Genomic DNA, 18,303 nt, shown 5'->3' with positions numbered 1-18,303 from the left:
AGACCACCTTAGGTACAAATCCACATCTTTGAGACCTTAAGGCCAGAACTTAAAGTGTATTTCTTTTTTTTTTTTCTAGTAATTTTTTTTCTAATTCCTGAGTAGCTTTGCTTCTTCCTCTTTGAGTGATAAGCTACTTTGGACTTTCTTTTTTAAACCTTGATACTATCCTCGCACGTTGGGTTCATCTTTCCTTCTGACTCTCAGCCTTTTACTACTGCAGTTGGGTCTGTGTCATGGACCCAGGGCCATTTCAGGTTATCTTTGATTTAGGGATTTCATTTGGATGGTAATAGTACCATCTCACAGAGTATACATTTTAATTAGCTATATATTTGTTGGTGATCTCCCCTCTAGAATGTAAACTTCAAGAGGGCAGGTAATTTTATCTCTTTTGTTCACTACCATATTCCCAGCATCTAAATAATCCCAAACACCACAGTAGATGATCAGCAAATATTTGTTAAATATGAATGGATTGGCAATGGGGGAGTTACGTTTCTTGAAGAGTCCTTCTCATTAGAGTCTTCTTCCTAAATTACGTTTCTTGTTCCTTTCTCTTTATTCTGGCAAACCCCCTGGCCATTTGAGACCTTAGAAGAGTTTTCTAATATGCTCTTATTCCTAAGGGAAACTGATGGTGAACATTGCCATGATTCCCTAAATGGAGACCTGGGCTCCCGAGGGAAGGAAGTTTGTATCTAGACCAGCAATGTTTACCACATTGCAAAAGGGAGGAGCGGAATTCTTACTCTTAGGGAAGTCACGTGTTGTGGGCCCTGCCCTTGTGATATTGTGATGGTCAGTGCCAGGGTCTTGGGGCTGTGCCAGTTTCTGGGGCGGGTGCCAGAACCAAAGACATGCTCAAAGGCTGACTCTGGAGAGCTCCAGTTAGCTCGTTTTCCCTTTTTCTTCATTAAACCTGTATCCTCAGACTGTGGGCCCATATTTATAGGGTGAGCAGTAGATCAGATCTAGCCTTTCTTACCCAGGATTCTAGAAGTTTCTTTTCTGAAACAGTCTCAGAGGAAAGGAGGGGTGAGACAGGGAGGAGAGGCAGGTTACGTATTTGTAGTTGAAAATGCTAATTGGAAGCTCTCTAGCAAATCCTGAGAGAGTCTTGGGCTTTCTGGACCACTGCGAGTGAGTTTAGACCTCATGAAGATGAGAGTTACCTCTGAAGAGGGGAGGTTGGACCCTCAGAACCAAGATGGGCTGCCGTAGGGACAAGAAGGGGAAATAAAATGCCCTACAGGGTTTCTGTCACTTTGGTTTGCCTAAAGTTTCTGATATGGCTGTATACCAGGGTCCAAAGTCCCAGTGCATTGGAGATGGGAGAGTAATATAGCTCTTGTGGCTGTTGAAAAATCACACTACTAGAAGTAAGTAATGAGGAAGTACTAAGAGCTTAGGTAAATGTAACAGAGAGTCTAAAAAGGGAAGCCTGGAAGCAGCTCTGGATTCCTCATTGTTCCATCAATACTAGTTTGGAGCCAAGGAAGCTTTGGCAAACAGTTGTAGAGTAGAGAAAGCCACTTTATGAAACAAAAGGAAATTCCCATGGGCATAACCTTCATTCAGAAAATGAAGTCCTTTGCAAACTAGTGAATGTGAACTTAGCCTTCTAGTCTTGCTTCCCATGAGACATCCACATACCCGGTCTTCACACCTTTATGCTTCACTTACTTCCAGCACATCCAAAGTCTAACTTTGCAAGGCTTGTCTTGATGTCACCACCTTTGATGCTTTTTGCAGAACTCGTGTGTCAAAATTCATCCCTTTCTTCTTCTGTGGTTCCCTATTACCCTTTGTTGAGAACTCTGTTATAGCAAATCACTTGAAAAATAAAACAAAACAACATATGTCTGCCTGTCTCCCACATGCAAATGTGAACTCTTTGAAGTAGGGACTCTGAGTTACTATCTTTGTATTAACTCAGACCTGTTATGAGGGAAGGATTGATGCATCTATTTCCCCTGCCTTGAATCCTGTAGTGCCTGGCACATAGTAGACTCTCAGTAACTTTTTTGCTTACTAGAATTGATTATGGGTTAATCAGATGAACACGTTCTACTGACCTGACTCTTCTTTCCCTCCCCACTTTGGGCAGTGACCCGCATTGTGGCCGGTACATCGTGCTCCTGGCTCACTCGCACTTATAGCAGGGGGCACTATTTACTTTACTTACTCCTGACTCCAGCATTCTGCCTTTGATCTCTGCCGCCTGCCCCAGGTAGCCACTACCATTGTCCTGCCCCAGGAGCTAATATTTCTCTTTCCCAAGCTCCTGCCTCTCCACCTCTCTTCCCTAGTGTGTTCTGAGAATGAGGCCCAAGGAATTGGTGATAATGGGGAATGGCTAGAATGGGATTAAGAGTATGGTCTCTCAGCCCCCATGGGTTCCAGTCTGGTCCAGCTGTGTCCTTTTTATCTGCTCCCTTTTCTTGTCACCTTGGGGAGCTTGTTCCTCAGCTGGATGGCAGGTGATCTGGGATGTGAAGGATTGCAGGTTGTGATCCTGGGAGAAGCTGGATTGCCCGTTTGACCAAAATTCTGCTGTTCAGGGAAGTAAATAGGATAGTAATTATATGTGTGGGCCTTGAAGCCAGACCGCCCGGACTCTAACCATGTGCCACCACTTACTAGCTGGGACCATCTCAGCCAAACGGGGTCATGCTAGTGCCTACCATGCTCATTCATTCACACATAGTACTGAGCCTCTACCGTGAGGTCAGGGTTCTTGTAGATGCCAGGGAAATAGTAGTAGAAAACACAAAAATGGTTTAATACATTTTAAGTACTTAGAGCAAATGTCTAGCATATATATATTTTAGCATATCTAGATATATATCTAGATATATATATAGATATATATCTAGATATATATAGATATATATCTAGATATATATCTAGATATATATATATATTTTTTTTAAGACAGAGTCTTGCTGTGTTGCCCAGGCTGGAGTGCAGTGGCGCAATCTCGGCTCACCACAAGCTCCGCCTGCCGGGTTCATGCCATTCTGCTGCCTCAGCCTCCCGAGCAGCTGGGACTACAGGCGCCTGCCACCGCGCCCAGCTAATTTTTTGTCTTTTTTAGTAGAGATTTCACCATGGGTTTCACCATGGTCTCGTTCTCCTGACCTTGTGATCCGCCCGCCTCGGCCTCCCAAAGTGCTGGGATTACAGGCGTGAGCCACCACACCCGGCCATGTCTAGCATATATTAGGTATTCGACAGTTCTACGATATGCTGTTCCTAGGACTTTTCTGAGAATAGATAGTCAGGTGGAATAACTTTGCCAGCAACTGCAGGACCAGATCTCTCTGAGAAGGGGAAGGACAGAGGAAGAAGGGCTTAGATTAGGTTCCACATTTAGACTCAGGTCCAGCATTTCTGGCACTTCGTTTTGAGGTTAAATACTTGAGCTGAGTGAAGGTCGCCCTGAAAAATTGATGAATCTGTTTGATTCCATGGAAAGGGCAGGAGGAAATGACTCTGGACTGCCTCATTCTGCCTAACCCGTTTGTGTAGACAGCACAGTGCCTACCAAGTCATGTATGAGTGACCCTAAGAGAAGCTACATTTCTTGGGTAGCATGAAGGGAGATGCTAGAGGTCAATATATAAGGAAGGAGGGCAGCTGTTTCCCTCCCCACCATCAGGGCTCTCTGGCTATGGAGGAGAGAACCCTCTTTTGAAGGTGGTGTCTTGGGAGTTAGAGAGCTGAACTTAGGAAGGAGAGTGAGGTAGGGTAGAGGTGGTGTGGCCTGATAGTTTACCTTCCCTGTTTCAGTTCATTCCTCAGGGAATGCTGCCAGAGGGCTGTTAGACTCTAGTGTGATTACTGGCTAGAGGCAAAGTTTGGACTCGGGGCTCTGATTGATTGCCTGTGGTTTCCAGTGAAAGTCCAGGCCTGATATAGTCTTTATGGGGATAGGGTTGGAGTAGAAATGTATGTGACATTTCCTGGTAATCAACAAGGTTTTCAGCTATCCTGACTGGTTCAGCACCTGCTTTCCTGCCTCTCCCACTTTCTCTTTTCTATTCTTCTCCCATGAGAGGGCTTTCAGAAATGAATGCCCTTACAGCACAAAAAGGTGCCCTTGACCCAAGATATGGGCCAATCCAGGATTCTTGGGTTGGTTCCCATGTGAGCTGCTGGCATGGCTGCTCTTGGGGACCTGCTAACTTGGCTGGGAACCATGGTGATTTGCACGCCTAGGGACAGGTGAAATAGTTCTGGGCCCTTTCCAAGATTCCAAAGTGCAGCCAGGTTTGGGACCACTAGATACTCTACTCTTTCATCTCATTTTTATCGCACTTTGTTCAGTCTTCAGCCATTACCTCAACCCGGTTCAGCCAAGTGTATGAAACTACAACTAGGCAAAGTATTTTGCTGTGGATATAAGTCCACAGTTCATTCTGTAGTGAAGGAAACAGATAAATATAATGTAATCATAGCAGTGTTTCTCAGCCTTTTAAAAATTATCACTTCCCTAAGGAACATTTTAAGACATTTTTTGCCTAATCACTCCCTCTCAGGAAATCTTAATGCCACAGATATACCAAAAAATCTATTTATGTACTCTGTGTGTGTATGTGTGTGTGTGTGTGTGTGCGCGTGCGTGTGCACCTTTATACTTTAAAACAGTCAGTTTTTTTAACCCCTCAAGAACAGTTTTCACCCCCTTGGGGGAATCTCAGCCCACTGTGAGCATGTGGGTGATAGTAAAGGAGGGTGGGACAGCAGTGGGGAATGGAAAATGGCCGGGGGCCTCAAAAGCTTTGTCAGCTTTGTTTTTCCTGTCTCCTCTGCCTGAACATCACAGCTCCATAATTGTTTCTTGCCTCTCAGTCTGTCATTACCATTTTGCTCTCTCTCCTTTATCCTGAATTTTATCATTTTTCTCTAGTTTAGGAATGAATTTAATGAAAATAGTAATTTGTTCAGCTCAGAGAAAATTTAGGGGAAATAATTTCCTAAAATAGCCCTCTAAGAAATCATCCCTTTGGAAAAAGAGCCTAGAAATCTATAGGGTATTCATGGGAAAACATAATAGACTTAAGGATTAGGGGAAATAAGATATACATTTGGAGTTGCCCTTCAGAGGAGATGTCCCAAGAAATCTTTATATTGGTGCCACCAGGCTTGGATATGGACGCCCCCTATTGGATCTAACTGCTTTATATTAATTCATTTGGGGTTGATGCCAGTTCTGCATGTGGGGTATTAGATCACTTCTCTAGCAATACAGTGTAACCAATGACAGTATCTCCTCTCTCTTACAGAAACTGCCAGAGGCATGCAGCATTGGTGATGGAAAGCCCTTTGTCGTGAATCTGCAGAATCTGTATATGGCAGTCACCAAACAAGAGGTCCAAGTGGGACAGAAGCATCAAGGCACTGGTGAGCACTCCAGAGGTACCCGGTCTGTGTGAGGATACAATTAGGATCTAGGTTTATGCTGTCCAATATGATAGTTTTCTAGCCACATATAACTATTTAAGTTTAAATTAATAAAAATGAAATAAAACTAAAAATGTATTTTCTCTTTTGCACTAGCCACATTTCAAGTGATTAGTAGCTGCATGTGGCTGGTGGCTTACCAAGTTAGTGCAGACACAGAACATTTCCATCATTGCAGAAAGTTCGATCGGATGGCACTGGTCTAGGTACTTAGAAGGGTTAGCAAAAGAACCAGGAGAAAGATTAGTTTCCCCAGCTGGGTGCAGTGACTCACACCAGTAACCCCAGCACTTCGGGAGGCCGAGGTGGGAAAGGCCAGGAGTTTGAGACCAGCCTGGACAACATAGCAAAAACCTCATCTCTTTAAAAAAAAAAAAAAAATTAATCTCCGTACCTGAGACATGTCAGGGAATATGTAGAAGAACAGCTGGCTATTTTGAGTCAAGGAAACTCTCATCCTACCTGCTGATAGTGGGCCTGGGGAAATCTTCATAGCAGAAACAGGGCTTTCTGAAAGTCAGCTGGAAGTTGGACTTGTGGCTACTTCTGTCTGCTTATGTATTTGTACCAAACCCTGGCCTTTATCAGAATGCTTGGTGAATGCTAATATCTTCCTGGTAAGAAGAAGGCATTTATCACTATCTTCTCTTGATCTTTCTGATTTCAGGAGATCCTCATACTTCAAACAGTGCTTCCCTGCAAGGAATCGATAGCCAGTGTGTAAACCAGCCAGAACAACTGGTCTCCTCAGCCCCAACCCTCTCAGCGCCTGAGAAAGAGTCCACGGTGAGTCATGAGCAGCTTCCTGGATGGTGTTCTGAGAGTTGGCACCTATAGCCCCCAAGCCAGTGGTCCCTGGAATTGCTGCTTCATTGGCACTGCCTCAAAAATATTGAGGGATATTTGTGACCAGGCTCCAAATTGTAGGTGTCTAGATGGAGAGTCATGGTCTTGCACATCTTCCCTTGGTGCCCCTTCTCTGTAGTTCTTGTACGAATGATGTGCCTTGACTCCTCTTTCACCTTATCCCATTTCCGGTGATGGCCAGTGATGACCAGTGATAGTCAGCGAGGCTGTTCCTTGGGGGAGAAGGGAATCTACATCTCCTGCTTAGGGTCTTATATCACATTTGCTGTCTGACATAGACTTCAAAATACCTATGTCAGACACTTCCTGAATGCCTCTTCTTTCTAGCTGGGCGTGGTGGCTCATGCTTGTTATCACAACCTGTGGGAGGCCAAGGCAGGAGGATCACTTGAAGCCAGGAGTTTGATACCAGCCTGGGCAACAAAGTGAAACCCTATCTTTACAAAAAACAAAATTAGCCAGATATGTTGGAGGCTGAGGCAGGGAGATTGCTCGAGCCCAGGAGTTCAAGGCTGCAGTGAGCTCTGATTGTGCCCATGTACTCCAGCCTGGGTGGAAAAAAAAAAAAAAAAAGGCCTCATCCTAACCAGGAGCCATGAGAGGAAGAAAGTTCCTTTCCTAATTTCAGTGGAACTATTTCAAAACCCCTACTAACTTGGGTTCCCTTTTTTCTAGGGTACTTCAGGCCCTCTGCAGAGACCTCAGCTGTCAAAGGTCAAGAGAAAGAAGCCAAGGGGGCTCTTCAGTTAACCTGCTGTGGCCTCAGCTGCTGAGGATGGACTTGGAGAATAGCTTCCAAGCTTCACCTTGAAAGAAGCTTACATGGCAGCAATATTTCTAAAATAGTGATACAGTCAGAGACCTACTGTAAGGGCGAGAGAACTGAAGTTCATGTTGACATGCCCACAGGGAATTGGCCTTCCCTATTCAAGTGGAAGCCAGTCTCTGAGAATCCCGTGCTCTCCTCTCTTTTGGTGGAGGTTCTGTAGGTTCAGGTTTCTACCATGGACTGTAGGTATATAGGGCAAGTCAGCAAGAAAGCACCACACACTCAGGAAGCCTTGTCTACCTTTCCCTAGTGTCTCTAGCCAGCCAGCCCCAGATACTCCTCAGAGACCCACTTCTCTCTTTTGCATGGAATAAAAAGCACTCACACTCCCTGCTTTTGGGATTACTTATGCTGTGGAACTCATAATCCAATTCACTTCCTTCACTGGGTCCCACCCCATTGTTGTCTCTGGATGAAGTCTAGCCATCAGTCCAGTCCTTCAGATTCTTCTTAAACTTTTCTGCAGTTGCCAGAGCTAAGCCTCCATTCGGAAACTTCGATCTCAAGAACTCCCTTGATGGTGGGCACAAGACAGATAGATGATTGCTGCTTTCCTTTGCCAAACTTGGATGCATTTTTCTCTTTGTTTCCAAAGTATAGGCAACAGGTTAAACTACCACATGGGGTAGTTTATCGATCCTCCCGCCTCATCCTCCTGCGTAACTGAGACTAAAGGCACACACCACCACACCTAGCTAATTTTTGTATTTTTTTGTGTGTGGAGACAAGGCTTTGCCATGTTGCCCAGGCTGGTCTTGAACTCCTGGGCTCTAGTGATCTGCCCACCTCAGCCTCCCAAAGTGCTGGGATTACAGGCATGAGCCACCACGCCTCTCCCATTTCTGGTTTATTTACTTTTGATGGTTAAATGCCTCCTTATTCATATAGCCTGTATATATACTGGTGTTTCTGTCCTGATGTCAAGTCTCGAGAGAAGATGATCAAACAATAATAAAATAATTATAATAAGAACAACAGTAATAAATAGCTAACATTTATTGAGCAGTTAATGTATACCAGGTACTCTAATGAGCACCTGACATTGATCCTCATAGCATCATATGAGGAAGATGCTGTTAACCCACTAAGAAATTGGGTCTTGAAGTGAGTAAGTGACTTATCAAAGGTCATACAGCTAGTAAGTGACAGCCAGAATTTAAGCCCAGACAGCTGAGTTCTTAACAGCATTATTATATACACTAATGAAAACATTTATTTTCCAGAAAGGACATTAGGTCCTTCTTTCCAGTCTCCCACTGTAAACCTCCTTATCCCATGACCTTACCTCCTTTCAATAGGATGCTCTACTCCCCAGGGGCTCTTCAAGGAAGTAGCTCTTGAGGACTCCAGGACTTACGCTCATGCTTTTTCCTGCTAGCAGAGTCTGAGAGCTCCACCAAGGCTCATTCCCATTCACTGCTGATAACTTTTCTTTACCCCCAGACCACAGGACCCTAGAGTGTGCTGTGTGGTAGTGACTGTCATTGAAGTGAATTGGGAACTATATAAAAACAGCCTATCAGCTGGCTTACTTTGCTCTTTCGTTACTTTTTTTTTTTTTTTTTTAAATGGAGTCTTGCTCTTGTTGCCCAGGCTGGAGTACAATCGCACAATTTTGGCTCACTGCAACCTCTACCTCCTGTGTTCAAGTGATTCTTCTGCCTCAGCCTCCCGAGTAGCTAGGATTAGGTGCCCGCCACCAAGCCCAGCTAATTTTTGTATTTTCTGTGGAGACGGGGTTTCACCGTGTTGGCTAGGCTGGTCTCGAACTCCTGACCTCAAGTGATCTACCTGCCTCGGCCTCCCAAAGTGCTGGGATTACAGGTTTGAGCCACCGTGTCTGGCTGATCTTTCGTTTCTTTTCAACATAATTTAGATAGTCAGATTTCAGTATCTACAAGGCACATGGAAAATGGAAAGGCTTCCCCTGCAAGCTTGGAGAAAATATGGGTTCTTTACGCTGGGCATTCCCTGTACTGTAAGAGCACAGACTCAAGACATTTTTCATCACAGTGGGGCCAGAGGCCTGTGAATCCCTCAAAATTGTAGGTAAAATCTTAAGAGCAAAATTTTGTTGATGTTCTCAAAAAGAATGTGTGACTTTCTAAAAAGGTTAAGTAGGACTATAGCTAGTAACCTTCCATCCACTGCCCCCATCATCCCCAAAGGTTGCTGTCTCCATGGAGGTATTGCTTAAATACGTCCTTAGAGAAACATTGCTACCAGAGGCCGTGCCACAGGCATTCTTGCCCCGAAGCCCTTACCCCCCAAAGCTAGGGGTAGTGGTTGAGAATCATTCATCCTAAGGCAACTCCAGGGAAATCCCTGCTTTGACAAATTGGCCTAGCCAGGCTGTATTCCAGCCCTGCCCCCTGGCTTGGGCCCCTCCCTGAGGCCCCCAGCCTGACCCAACCCCCACTCTACATGCACATAAAAGGGTCGAATTCTCGTGGCTGCTCCATAAATTTTATTCTGTAAATATTAGTTTTCCCTGTGTTTAATAAAGCAGTGGCCCACCTCCCCGCCTACCCGCCCGCTCCCCGGGGCTGGGGCTGGGGCTGGGGCCAGGGCTGGCTGGTGGGAGAAGGGACTCTTTCAATTGCTTTGGAGTATTTTTAGAAAAAAAAATAATATAAGGCGGTTTACACGAGCAAGCCAGCAAACCAGGAGCAGGACTTGGGACCTCGAGGAAGTTCCTGCAGGAACTTGACCTAAAAAGTAGAGAAATAGCGCCACCTAGGTTGCAAGGCCTACTTGGCCTTGCCGGCTGGTCCCCCATAGTTAGCTAGGACAGGCATGCTCTTTGCTTGGAGAGAAAGCCTCATCCCTTTCCACTCTAGCTGGGTAGCACCTCCTTTTCTCATGCCTCAGTGGGGGCTTCCCCAGCAACCCTTAAAAGCAGAGCTCAGGCTGGGTCCTAAAAGATATCACTAGGGTCATTCTCTTCTCTTGTCACCAGGCAGCCAGTCTGCCAGATCAAGGAGAATTTCCATGGGATAGTCAAGTTATTGAGAAGGCAGGAAGAAAGCTTCTAGTCTCCATCTTTCCCTGACTCCTGAGAAGCAAATTCCTATGGTGTAAGGTGGCAAAGAGTGAGATCTGTGCTTCTATGCTCTGAACTGGAAAGAGTCTAGCCTGTTGAGACCAAAATCTTTCCACAGGCCTGGTGCAGCGCACCCACAGTGAGCACTGGGGGAAGGAGAGAGGCTCACATCTCTTGATATTCAGCCCTACTGCTGCTTGTTTTTATCCAGCGGTACATTTGGACTCCCTTTTCTTTCCTTCCTTTTCACTTAGACCTCCCATTTTCCCAAGCCCTTACCTCCTCCTTAGCCCACGTTTGTTGGGAGATAAGCAGGGGCCCCTTGTGTACTCTGTAAAAAGCTGGCGGGAGGAGTGGGGAATGGAAAATGCTGGGCTGCTCCTCCTGGTTTCATTCCTTACATTGTCACTAGGAGCATTTTCCTCTCTCCATTTATTCTCTCATTTTCTCCTACTTACAAAACTACACGGATTCGCTCCAAAGAGTATAGAGTAAGCCTAAATTCTCTTAATAGCCCTTCCTCATGATATGGTAAGCTCACTTTATCTGTTCTGCTTATGCTGTTAATGTAGACTGTGTTAATAGACACATTTTCTGTGCACTTTTCTGTTTTCATCCTTTCATTAGGTTATACTCTTTGAGAACAGGGTCAGTTTTGACCCTAACTCAGAAAATATCACTGCAGGGGTATTATACCGTTAACGAATATAATTTTATGTTAACTCGATTTTGATACAATCAGGATATGTTTTTCTAAGCTCTGCTGTGAAGTAGTTTCTGTCTTCTAATTTTTCTTGAAGAAAAAACTGTTTGAAAGGAATAAGTGACATACTGCAAGGAAGCCACCAAACTCACAGCTCAAGAACCTTGGTTCCTTGTCTCTGTTACTAATATCCATAAATATATGGGCTAGCAAAATTGTAATGGATTACACTAGGCCCTTAGATACAGAGGGGAATGCAGGAAGAGAAGGAAGCCCACACTTTGTAGGAGGGGAGTTCCCAGCTGCAGTGACACCCTGGAAGCTGCTATAGGGTACTCTTGTCCAGGGCAGCTCATTGCTCTATGTTTTTTCCTTGTGTTCTTGGCCAAGGCCTCAGAAGATCTCACCGTGAGCGGAACATCCAGTGCGTGGAGGGTATGAGGTAGCTTGTCTTATGTGAGGAAGAGGGACCATAGGGTCTAGCATCTAGAAGTCCATCTTTCTTGATCTTTCATCCCATCTTCTGAGACTTTTTTTGTGGTGGTCTTTTATGTATCCTCTCAGCTCTGGGCTCTCAGTTCTCTATCCTAGCACATAGGAAGTCATTAGGTAGCACCCAAGTATTCTAGCAAAGGCTTCATCACTCTTCTGAGCTATTAAGTCCCACCCCACTCAGTTTCTCTATTTGGAGCCCAACAGATTTTGCTATCCTTCCACCCACTCAACACCCAACTCTCATGGGTGCTCGAGAATCTGGGCCAGCCTACCAGGGGAACCCGGAAGAAGCACTAGAGGAGCTCCAGGGTGTGGGGAGCGCACAGCCATTGACTCACCTGGGAAGATTGTGCTAGGATTACTTGTCCTGCTGGGCCAAGGGCCAGTAGTTAAAGGAGCATGCAGTGCCACACTCTTCCTCTCTCCTCTTACTCTGGGGCCCAAAACAGTAGCAGAGTTACAATTGGGGAGTAGGGTTCGGGGGCTGCTGGGAGTCCCTTCTGAAATGTGTTGTATTTACTTTTTCATATTGGCAGCTGGAAGGGGAAGCACATCCCAGCTCGGCATTGTTGTCTAACATGGTTAATCAGATCCTATAATCCTGCTGTGGAAATATTGGGCCTCACTCAAAACAATAGAGACCGAGAATATTGTGGTTAAATTTCAACCAACTGCCTCCCTGGCCTGTTTGCCTAACCCCTACCCCCCTCTCCTGGGCCAGAGTCCTCCTAGCTTTATGGACCCCTGATAGGATTGACGGCCAGTCAGAAATGGGTGACAGGAGAGGGGAGAATGGAGTAGGGGAAGGGTGATCCTCTTGACTGGCACTTCATCCTGGCTTTTCCCTCCTACCTCAGGCCTTGAAGGCTGAGCAGGGGATGATGAAAGGGGTTGGAGCTGGTAGGGAAGCCCCATAGGGTGTGGGTCTCCACTCAGGGGTCAAGAGCAGTGCTGTTGGGAATCATGCATGGTAAAGACAGCCCTTACTCAAGACAGAAAAAGCCTGATGCCACACGAGAAGGGAAGACTGCCAGTTTCATTTAGCATTGTTGCCTAGGGGGGATTTCAGGGTGTCCTGTCACGTGGGAGGAATGGGGAGGCACTAGTTGCGGAAGGCAGAGCTGGTAATAATTTAGATTTTGTTTCATAGATAACAGCAATACTAATAACGGTGTGATGACATTTGAAGGTGATACTGATGGCCCGACTTGAGTGGTTTTCTGATAGTGGTAATGTCCGTTGTGTTGCCCTCTTTCATAGGTGTGAATTAAATCTGGCAGGAAAATTTAAATAATTAGAATAGCAAGACAAAGGGAATAGATCATTTCAGAAGGATAAGCTGTCCAATGGTATTTTGAATTAAAAAAAAAAGAAAGAAAAGATTGAGTGTCTGGATTGTGCTAAAGGGGAAATTTAAGACTGGGCTCCATGGCTTACACCTATAATCCCAGCACTTTGGGAGGCTGAGGCGGGAGGATTGCTTGAGGCTAGGAGTTTGAGACCAGCCTAGGCAACATGGCAAAACCCTGTCTTTGCAAAACATTTTTAAAATTAGCATGGTGGGCTAGGTGCAGTGGCTCATGCCTGTAATCCCGGCACTTTGGGAGGCCGAGGCAGGTGGATCACCTGAGGTCAGGAATTTGAGACCAGCCTGGCCAACATGGTGAAACCCCATCTCTACTAAAAATACAAAAATTAGCTGGATGTGGTGGCGCATGCCTGTAATCCCAGCTAGTCTACTCAGGAGGCTGAGGCAGGAGAATCACTGGAACCCAGAAGGAACCCAGGAGGCAGAGGCTGCAGTGAGCTGAGATCGTACCACTGCACTCCACCCTGGGCGACAGAGCAAGACTCCATCTCAAAAAAAAAAAAAAAAAAAAAAAATTAGTGTGGTGATGTGCGCCTGTAGTCCCAGGTACTCAGGAGGCTGTGGCAGATTGTGGGCTTATTGAACACAGGCAGTTTGTGGCCATTCGGCAAGGAGCATAATGCCCCTGTTGGTGGTGATAGTGAATGAGCACTCAATGCAGTCAATAAGTATATAATTTGAGTTAATGCATGTTTAATGATTCCTGTTTCTTGTTGAATGTGGATTTCTCTATCTTATTCCCAATACATTTCCTACAAGCCAGTGCCATTCCCTTGAATTGCTTTATAGCGATCTGGAATGTTTTCCCATTGGATTTTCTCATTTGCAGTTCAAGTCTGTGAACACCATGAGGTTTAATCAACATGAGGTTTAAGCCAACTTTATAGGCTTCCTGTATCTCTCTTCCTGGTCAGCAATATAGCCCATTCTCTGGAGCTTCCAGTGGGGATTTTTCTTCCCACTGAATTCTTCCTATTAGTTATCTAAGTGGTTTAACTGTTGAAATGTTTTCCATCATCTTTAGATCCTTTTGAAACCACTTTCTCTACCTGCTTCAGTTCCATTTGATGACCGCCATTATCTTTGAGATTCCCATCCAGAACCATGCATACCTCTTAGGTTCTCACAGCCAGGAACTATTTCCTAAGTTGTCTTTCTGGTGGAAAGCTCAGCTCCTACTAAGCAGTCCTTGCTTCAAAATGGCTTTGATGAATGACCCAAAGGAGCCAGGCCAATCCCTGAGTCATCACAGAGTACCCTAGGTGAGAAACCCTGAAGTGTTCTTTGCTGTTGCTCCACCCCTACCCTATATGAACAGATTAAATAGTTTCGTTTGGCACAGTTCTGCTATTTTCACTTGTCAAACCCTAAAAATGCACACATATTTTGACCGTTCACTAGTCCATAGTGCAGGAACCGGGGCCTCACTGTACTTCACCTCGTTGACTGATGACACCTCCAAAAACAGTGTGGCTGTGACTTGTGCCTAGTGCATCCTGGGTGCATGACAGCCAAGTACAAACTCGAAGTCAGCTGCCTCACAAGCTGGGTGTCCTAGTGAGGAGTCTTCTCTGCCTTTTGCTGAAAATATCACCGTGTTAAATTTCCCGTTTATTTTTAAAATTTTCATTTATTTATTTTCGAGGTATCTCACTCATTCGCCCAGGCTGTAGTGCAGTGGCACAATCATGGCTTACTGCAGCCTCACCTTCCTGGGCTGAAGGAAAGCCATTAGGCCCAGCCCAAAGTTGATATTTAAAAGTAGATTCTTTCCCCCAAATTGTTTCTTATTTTATTTTCTCCCCCACGGGGTCTCACTAAGTTGCCCAGTCTGGTCTCAAACTTCTGGGCTCAAACAATCTCCTTACCTCAACTTCCTGAGTAGCTGGGACAACAGGCGAGTGCCTCCACACCCAGCATTCCTCTCAAATTTTTCAAGTGTGGGAGCTAGGTGAGGTGGCTCGCACCTGTAATCCTAGCACTTTGGGAGGCTGAGTTGGGTGGATCACGAGGTCAAGAGATCGAGACCATCCTGGCCAACATGGTGAAACCCCATCTCTACTAAAATTACAAAAATTAGCTGGGCATGGTGGTGCACACCTGTAGTCCCAGCTACTCGGGAGGCTGAGGCAGGAGAATCACTTGAACCCAGGAGGTGGAGGTTGCAGTGAGCCGAGATAGTGCCACTGCACTTCAGCCTGGCAACAGAGCGAGACTCTGTCTCAGAAGAAAAAAAAATTTAAGTGTACGAAGGAGAAAGAACCATGACAGGCTCTCTCTCTCTCTCTTTTAAAGTTTAAAAGAATCCTATATGTAAATACTGTTTCGTTACCTACTTTTACTTAATTATGTTGTGTCTATATTTACATGTCAATACATAAATCTCTTTAAAGGGTAAGTTATCTTCACTCTGAGCTTTACAAAAAGTTTGAAAAACACCCTCGTGATCAGAAGTAGAAAGTCAAACTCACTCACTCCATCCTCCTCTCCTGCGACTCTCCCACCTAGCTTTATTTTCTTTAGTCACAATGGTCTCCTTCCTATTTCCCTGACATACCGAGGTTCTGTCTGCCTAGAATGCTCTTCCCCTAGGTATCTGCTTGCTCAAAACCTTCACCTCTTTCAGGCCTTTGCTCAAATCGCACCTTCTCAATGAGACCAACATTAACCACTCTACTTAACAGAGGAATCTGCCTTCTGACCTTGCATCCCCCTCCTGCCACAAGCTGGCTGCACCCCAATCCTTTCACCCTGTTTTAGGTGCTTGGAATGTGGTGTTTTGCCCATAGTCCTTTCTTATTCCCTTCTAACCCATTATTATTATTACAGATGATCCCCAATGTACGATGGTTCAACTTACAATTTTTTGACTTGATGATGGTGCATCTGTATTCAATAGAAGCTGTACTTTGAGTGCCCATTCAATCATTCTGTTTTTCACTTGCAGTATAATATTCAGTAAATTACATTAGATATTCAACACTGGATTATAAAACAGGTTTTATGTTAGATGATATTGGCCAACTGTAGGCTAATGTGAGTGTTCCGAGCATGTTTAAGGTAGGCTAGGATGTGACATTTGCTAGGTTAGGTGTATTAAATGCGTTTTTGACTTAGGATATTGTTAACTTACAGTGGGTTTAGCGGGACACAACCCCATTGTAAACTGAAGTGCAACTATGTATTTTATTTTATTTTATTTTATTTTTTGAGATGAAGTCTCACTCTGTTGCCCAGGGTAGAGTGCAGTGGCATCATCTCGGCTTACTGAAATGTCCCTCCTGAGTTCAGGTGATTCTCCTGCCTCAGTCTCCCTAGTAGCTGGGATTACAGACACACACCACCATGCCCAGCTAATTTTTGTATTTTTAATAGAGATGAGGTTTCACCATGTTTCTAGACTGGTCTCAAACTCCTGACCTCAGGTGATCCACCCACTTCCGCCTCCCTGGGATTACAGGTGTGAACCACCGCACCCAGCCTATTTATTTAGAGACAGAGTCTTGCTCTGTCACCCAGGCTGGAATGGAGTGGTGTAATCTTGGCTCACTGCAACCTCTGCCTCCCTGGTTCAAGCAAATTCTGGTGCCTCAGCCATTTGAATAGCTGGGATTACAGGTGGATACCACCATGCCTGGCTAATTTTTGTATTTTTAGTAGAGACGGGGTTTCACCATGTTGACCATGCTGGTCTCGAACTCCTGACCTCAGATGATCTGCCCATCTCGGCCTCTCAAAGTGCTGGGATTACGGGCATGAGCCATGGCACTCAGCCAGTTATTTGTTCTTATGTTCGTTTTTAATTGTCTGTCTCCCCAACTCCTCTTTACTAGAATAAAGTTCCATGAGGACAGGGATTTTGTTTTGTTTTGTTTTTTGTTCTCTCACATTTCAAGCACCTAGAACAGTGTCTGGCACTTAGTAGGTTCTCAAAAAATTTTTTTTTGTTGAGTGAATAAATGAAGAAAGATTATCACACACATAAGACACCCCTGTTCACACCAGCAGTATCTTGGGTGGTTTTAGGAATTTGTGGATATAAATGAAGTCTGTTTTGTTTGGGGCACTCTGTTGTAGGGTGGGAGTGAGTGTTAAATATCCTTTTGTTAGTTATAACCGTAATAGAATAAACTTGTCATTTTGCAGAAGCTAAGAATACAAGTTACTAAAAAGCAATTGACTATATCCTTTCTTGTTTTCTTTGGCTACAGATCCCCAGCATCCTTAGGGTACCGTCTCTACCCAGAGGGACTGGGTGAGAGAGTGTGAGTAGACTAGTACAAACCCAGTTACAGAAAGCTGATAGGTGTGCCAGGGAATCACTTGAGTATTATTGAACATTCACTGAAGTAGTGTTTTCTAAGATTTTCTATTAAGCAACTCATTTCTTCTCAAATAGAGACTGGAGTAGAAATAAAGGCTGGGCATGGTGGCTCAGAAATAAAGCTCCTTAGTTAGTCAATATGTTATAATCCATGTCCTTCTCCTCCTCCTTCGTCTTCTTCTAACAGAGTCTTGCTCTGTTGCCCAGGCTGGAGTGCAGTGGTGCAACCTTGGCTCACTACAACCTCTGCCTCCTGGGTTCAAGCATCCTCGTGCCTCAGCCACCTGAATAGCTGGGATTATAGGCACGCACCACCACACCCAGCTAAATTTTGTATTTTTAGTAGAGAAGGAGTTTCGCCATGTTGGCCAGGCTGGTCTTGAACTCTTGACCTCAAGTGATCCACTGGCTTTGGCCTCCCCAAGTGCTGGGATTACAGGTGTGAGCCACCGAGCCCAGCCCTGGAAAAAAAGACGTCTGTCTTTTTTTTCTGTAAATGTCTTTCTGTAAGATAAGAGTTTCCCACAACCTTGGTCTCTGATTCGAGGGAAAAACGTTCTGTAACTAATTCTGCCTTTTCCTAGCTTTTCAAAGTCATCAAAGCGAGGTCTTTAATGCCTGACTCTCTCTCAAGTACCTTGTAATGAGCTTATTGTTTGAGCAAAGGTAACTTGACATTCCCGTTTCTGATCAACAGCAAGCTTTCAAAGCATTGTTAGTTTTGAGTGGCTCTAGTTGGATCTCCAAATGTGACCTGGACTGATCAGAGGCTTGAAAGACAGGTATGCTTTTATTTCTGCATATGGGGCCAAATTTAGTGGAGTTGCTTACCTTTTCAAAAAATCAACAGTAGAAGTCAGAGTGACACCATCCTGTTGGGGAAGTGGTCAGTCAAATAAAGTATAAGGTGTTAAAAGCCCAAGAAGAAGGTAACAGTTCTAGAACGAGGAAGAACAGTTTCTTCGATTTAGGAAGGAAAATGGTTGACTTGAACAGAGGTGGACAACCCAGCATGCTTGCCCTGGGAATCATTCACTAAGAGACTGTTACCGTGGAGTCAACAAGGGCCTGGATTCCAACTCCGGCTCCCTGTTGGACAAGCTCTGAACCTGAGTTTCTGCATTTGTAAAATCAAATAGTAGTGTGAACTTCATAAGGTTTTTGTGAAGGTTTTGTGAGATGATATTAGGGTTTACTCTCTTTC

At 44.8% G+C, this 18,303-nt stretch overlaps 1 protein-coding gene and 2 long non-coding RNA genes across 7 annotated transcripts in view; 1 reads left to right on the top strand and 2 right to left on the bottom strand.

Moving 5' to 3' along the window:
• NHEJ1 (non-homologous end joining factor 1) overlaps positions 1-8,150 on the top strand; it is an 85,549-nt gene extending 77,399 nt beyond the window's left edge. For all 5 annotated transcript variants that reach the window (XM_024243124.3, XM_063713059.1, XM_054549854.2 and 2 more), the window contains 3 exons: positions 5,292-5,409; positions 6,137-6,255; positions 7,012-8,150. In XM_024243124.3, coding sequence (XP_024098892.2) covers positions 5,292-5,409; positions 6,137-6,255; positions 7,012-7,086 — 312 coding nt within the window. In that variant the 3' untranslated portion in view covers positions 7,087-8,150. The remainder of the gene's footprint in view (positions 1-5,291; positions 5,410-6,136; positions 6,256-7,011) is intronic.
• Positions 172-18,131, bottom strand: LOC129058133 (uncharacterized). The gene is made up of 3 exons (XR_008523024.1): positions 17,931-18,131; positions 2,452-2,556; positions 172-1,836 (listed from the first exon to the last, which is right to left on the bottom strand). It is a non-coding gene; the product is annotated as an uncharacterized LOC129058133 (long non-coding RNA).
• On the bottom strand, positions 9,318-12,760 carry LOC129058134 (uncharacterized). The gene is made up of 3 exons (XR_008523025.2): positions 11,745-12,760; positions 11,319-11,498; positions 9,318-9,876 (listed from the first exon to the last, which is right to left on the bottom strand). It is a non-coding gene; the product is annotated as an uncharacterized LOC129058134 (long non-coding RNA).
• Positions 18,132-18,303: the final 172 nt, after the last annotated feature.

This window comes from Pongo abelii, chromosome 11 (assembly GCF_028885655.2).
Source record: "Pongo abelii isolate AG06213 chromosome 11, NHGRI_mPonAbe1-v2.0_pri, whole genome shotgun sequence".
Taxonomy (NCBI): domain Eukaryota; kingdom Metazoa; phylum Chordata; class Mammalia; order Primates; family Hominidae; genus Pongo; species Pongo abelii.
The sequence above is the reverse complement of the archived record's forward strand: the minus strand, read 5'-3'. Positions and strand labels throughout refer to the sequence as shown.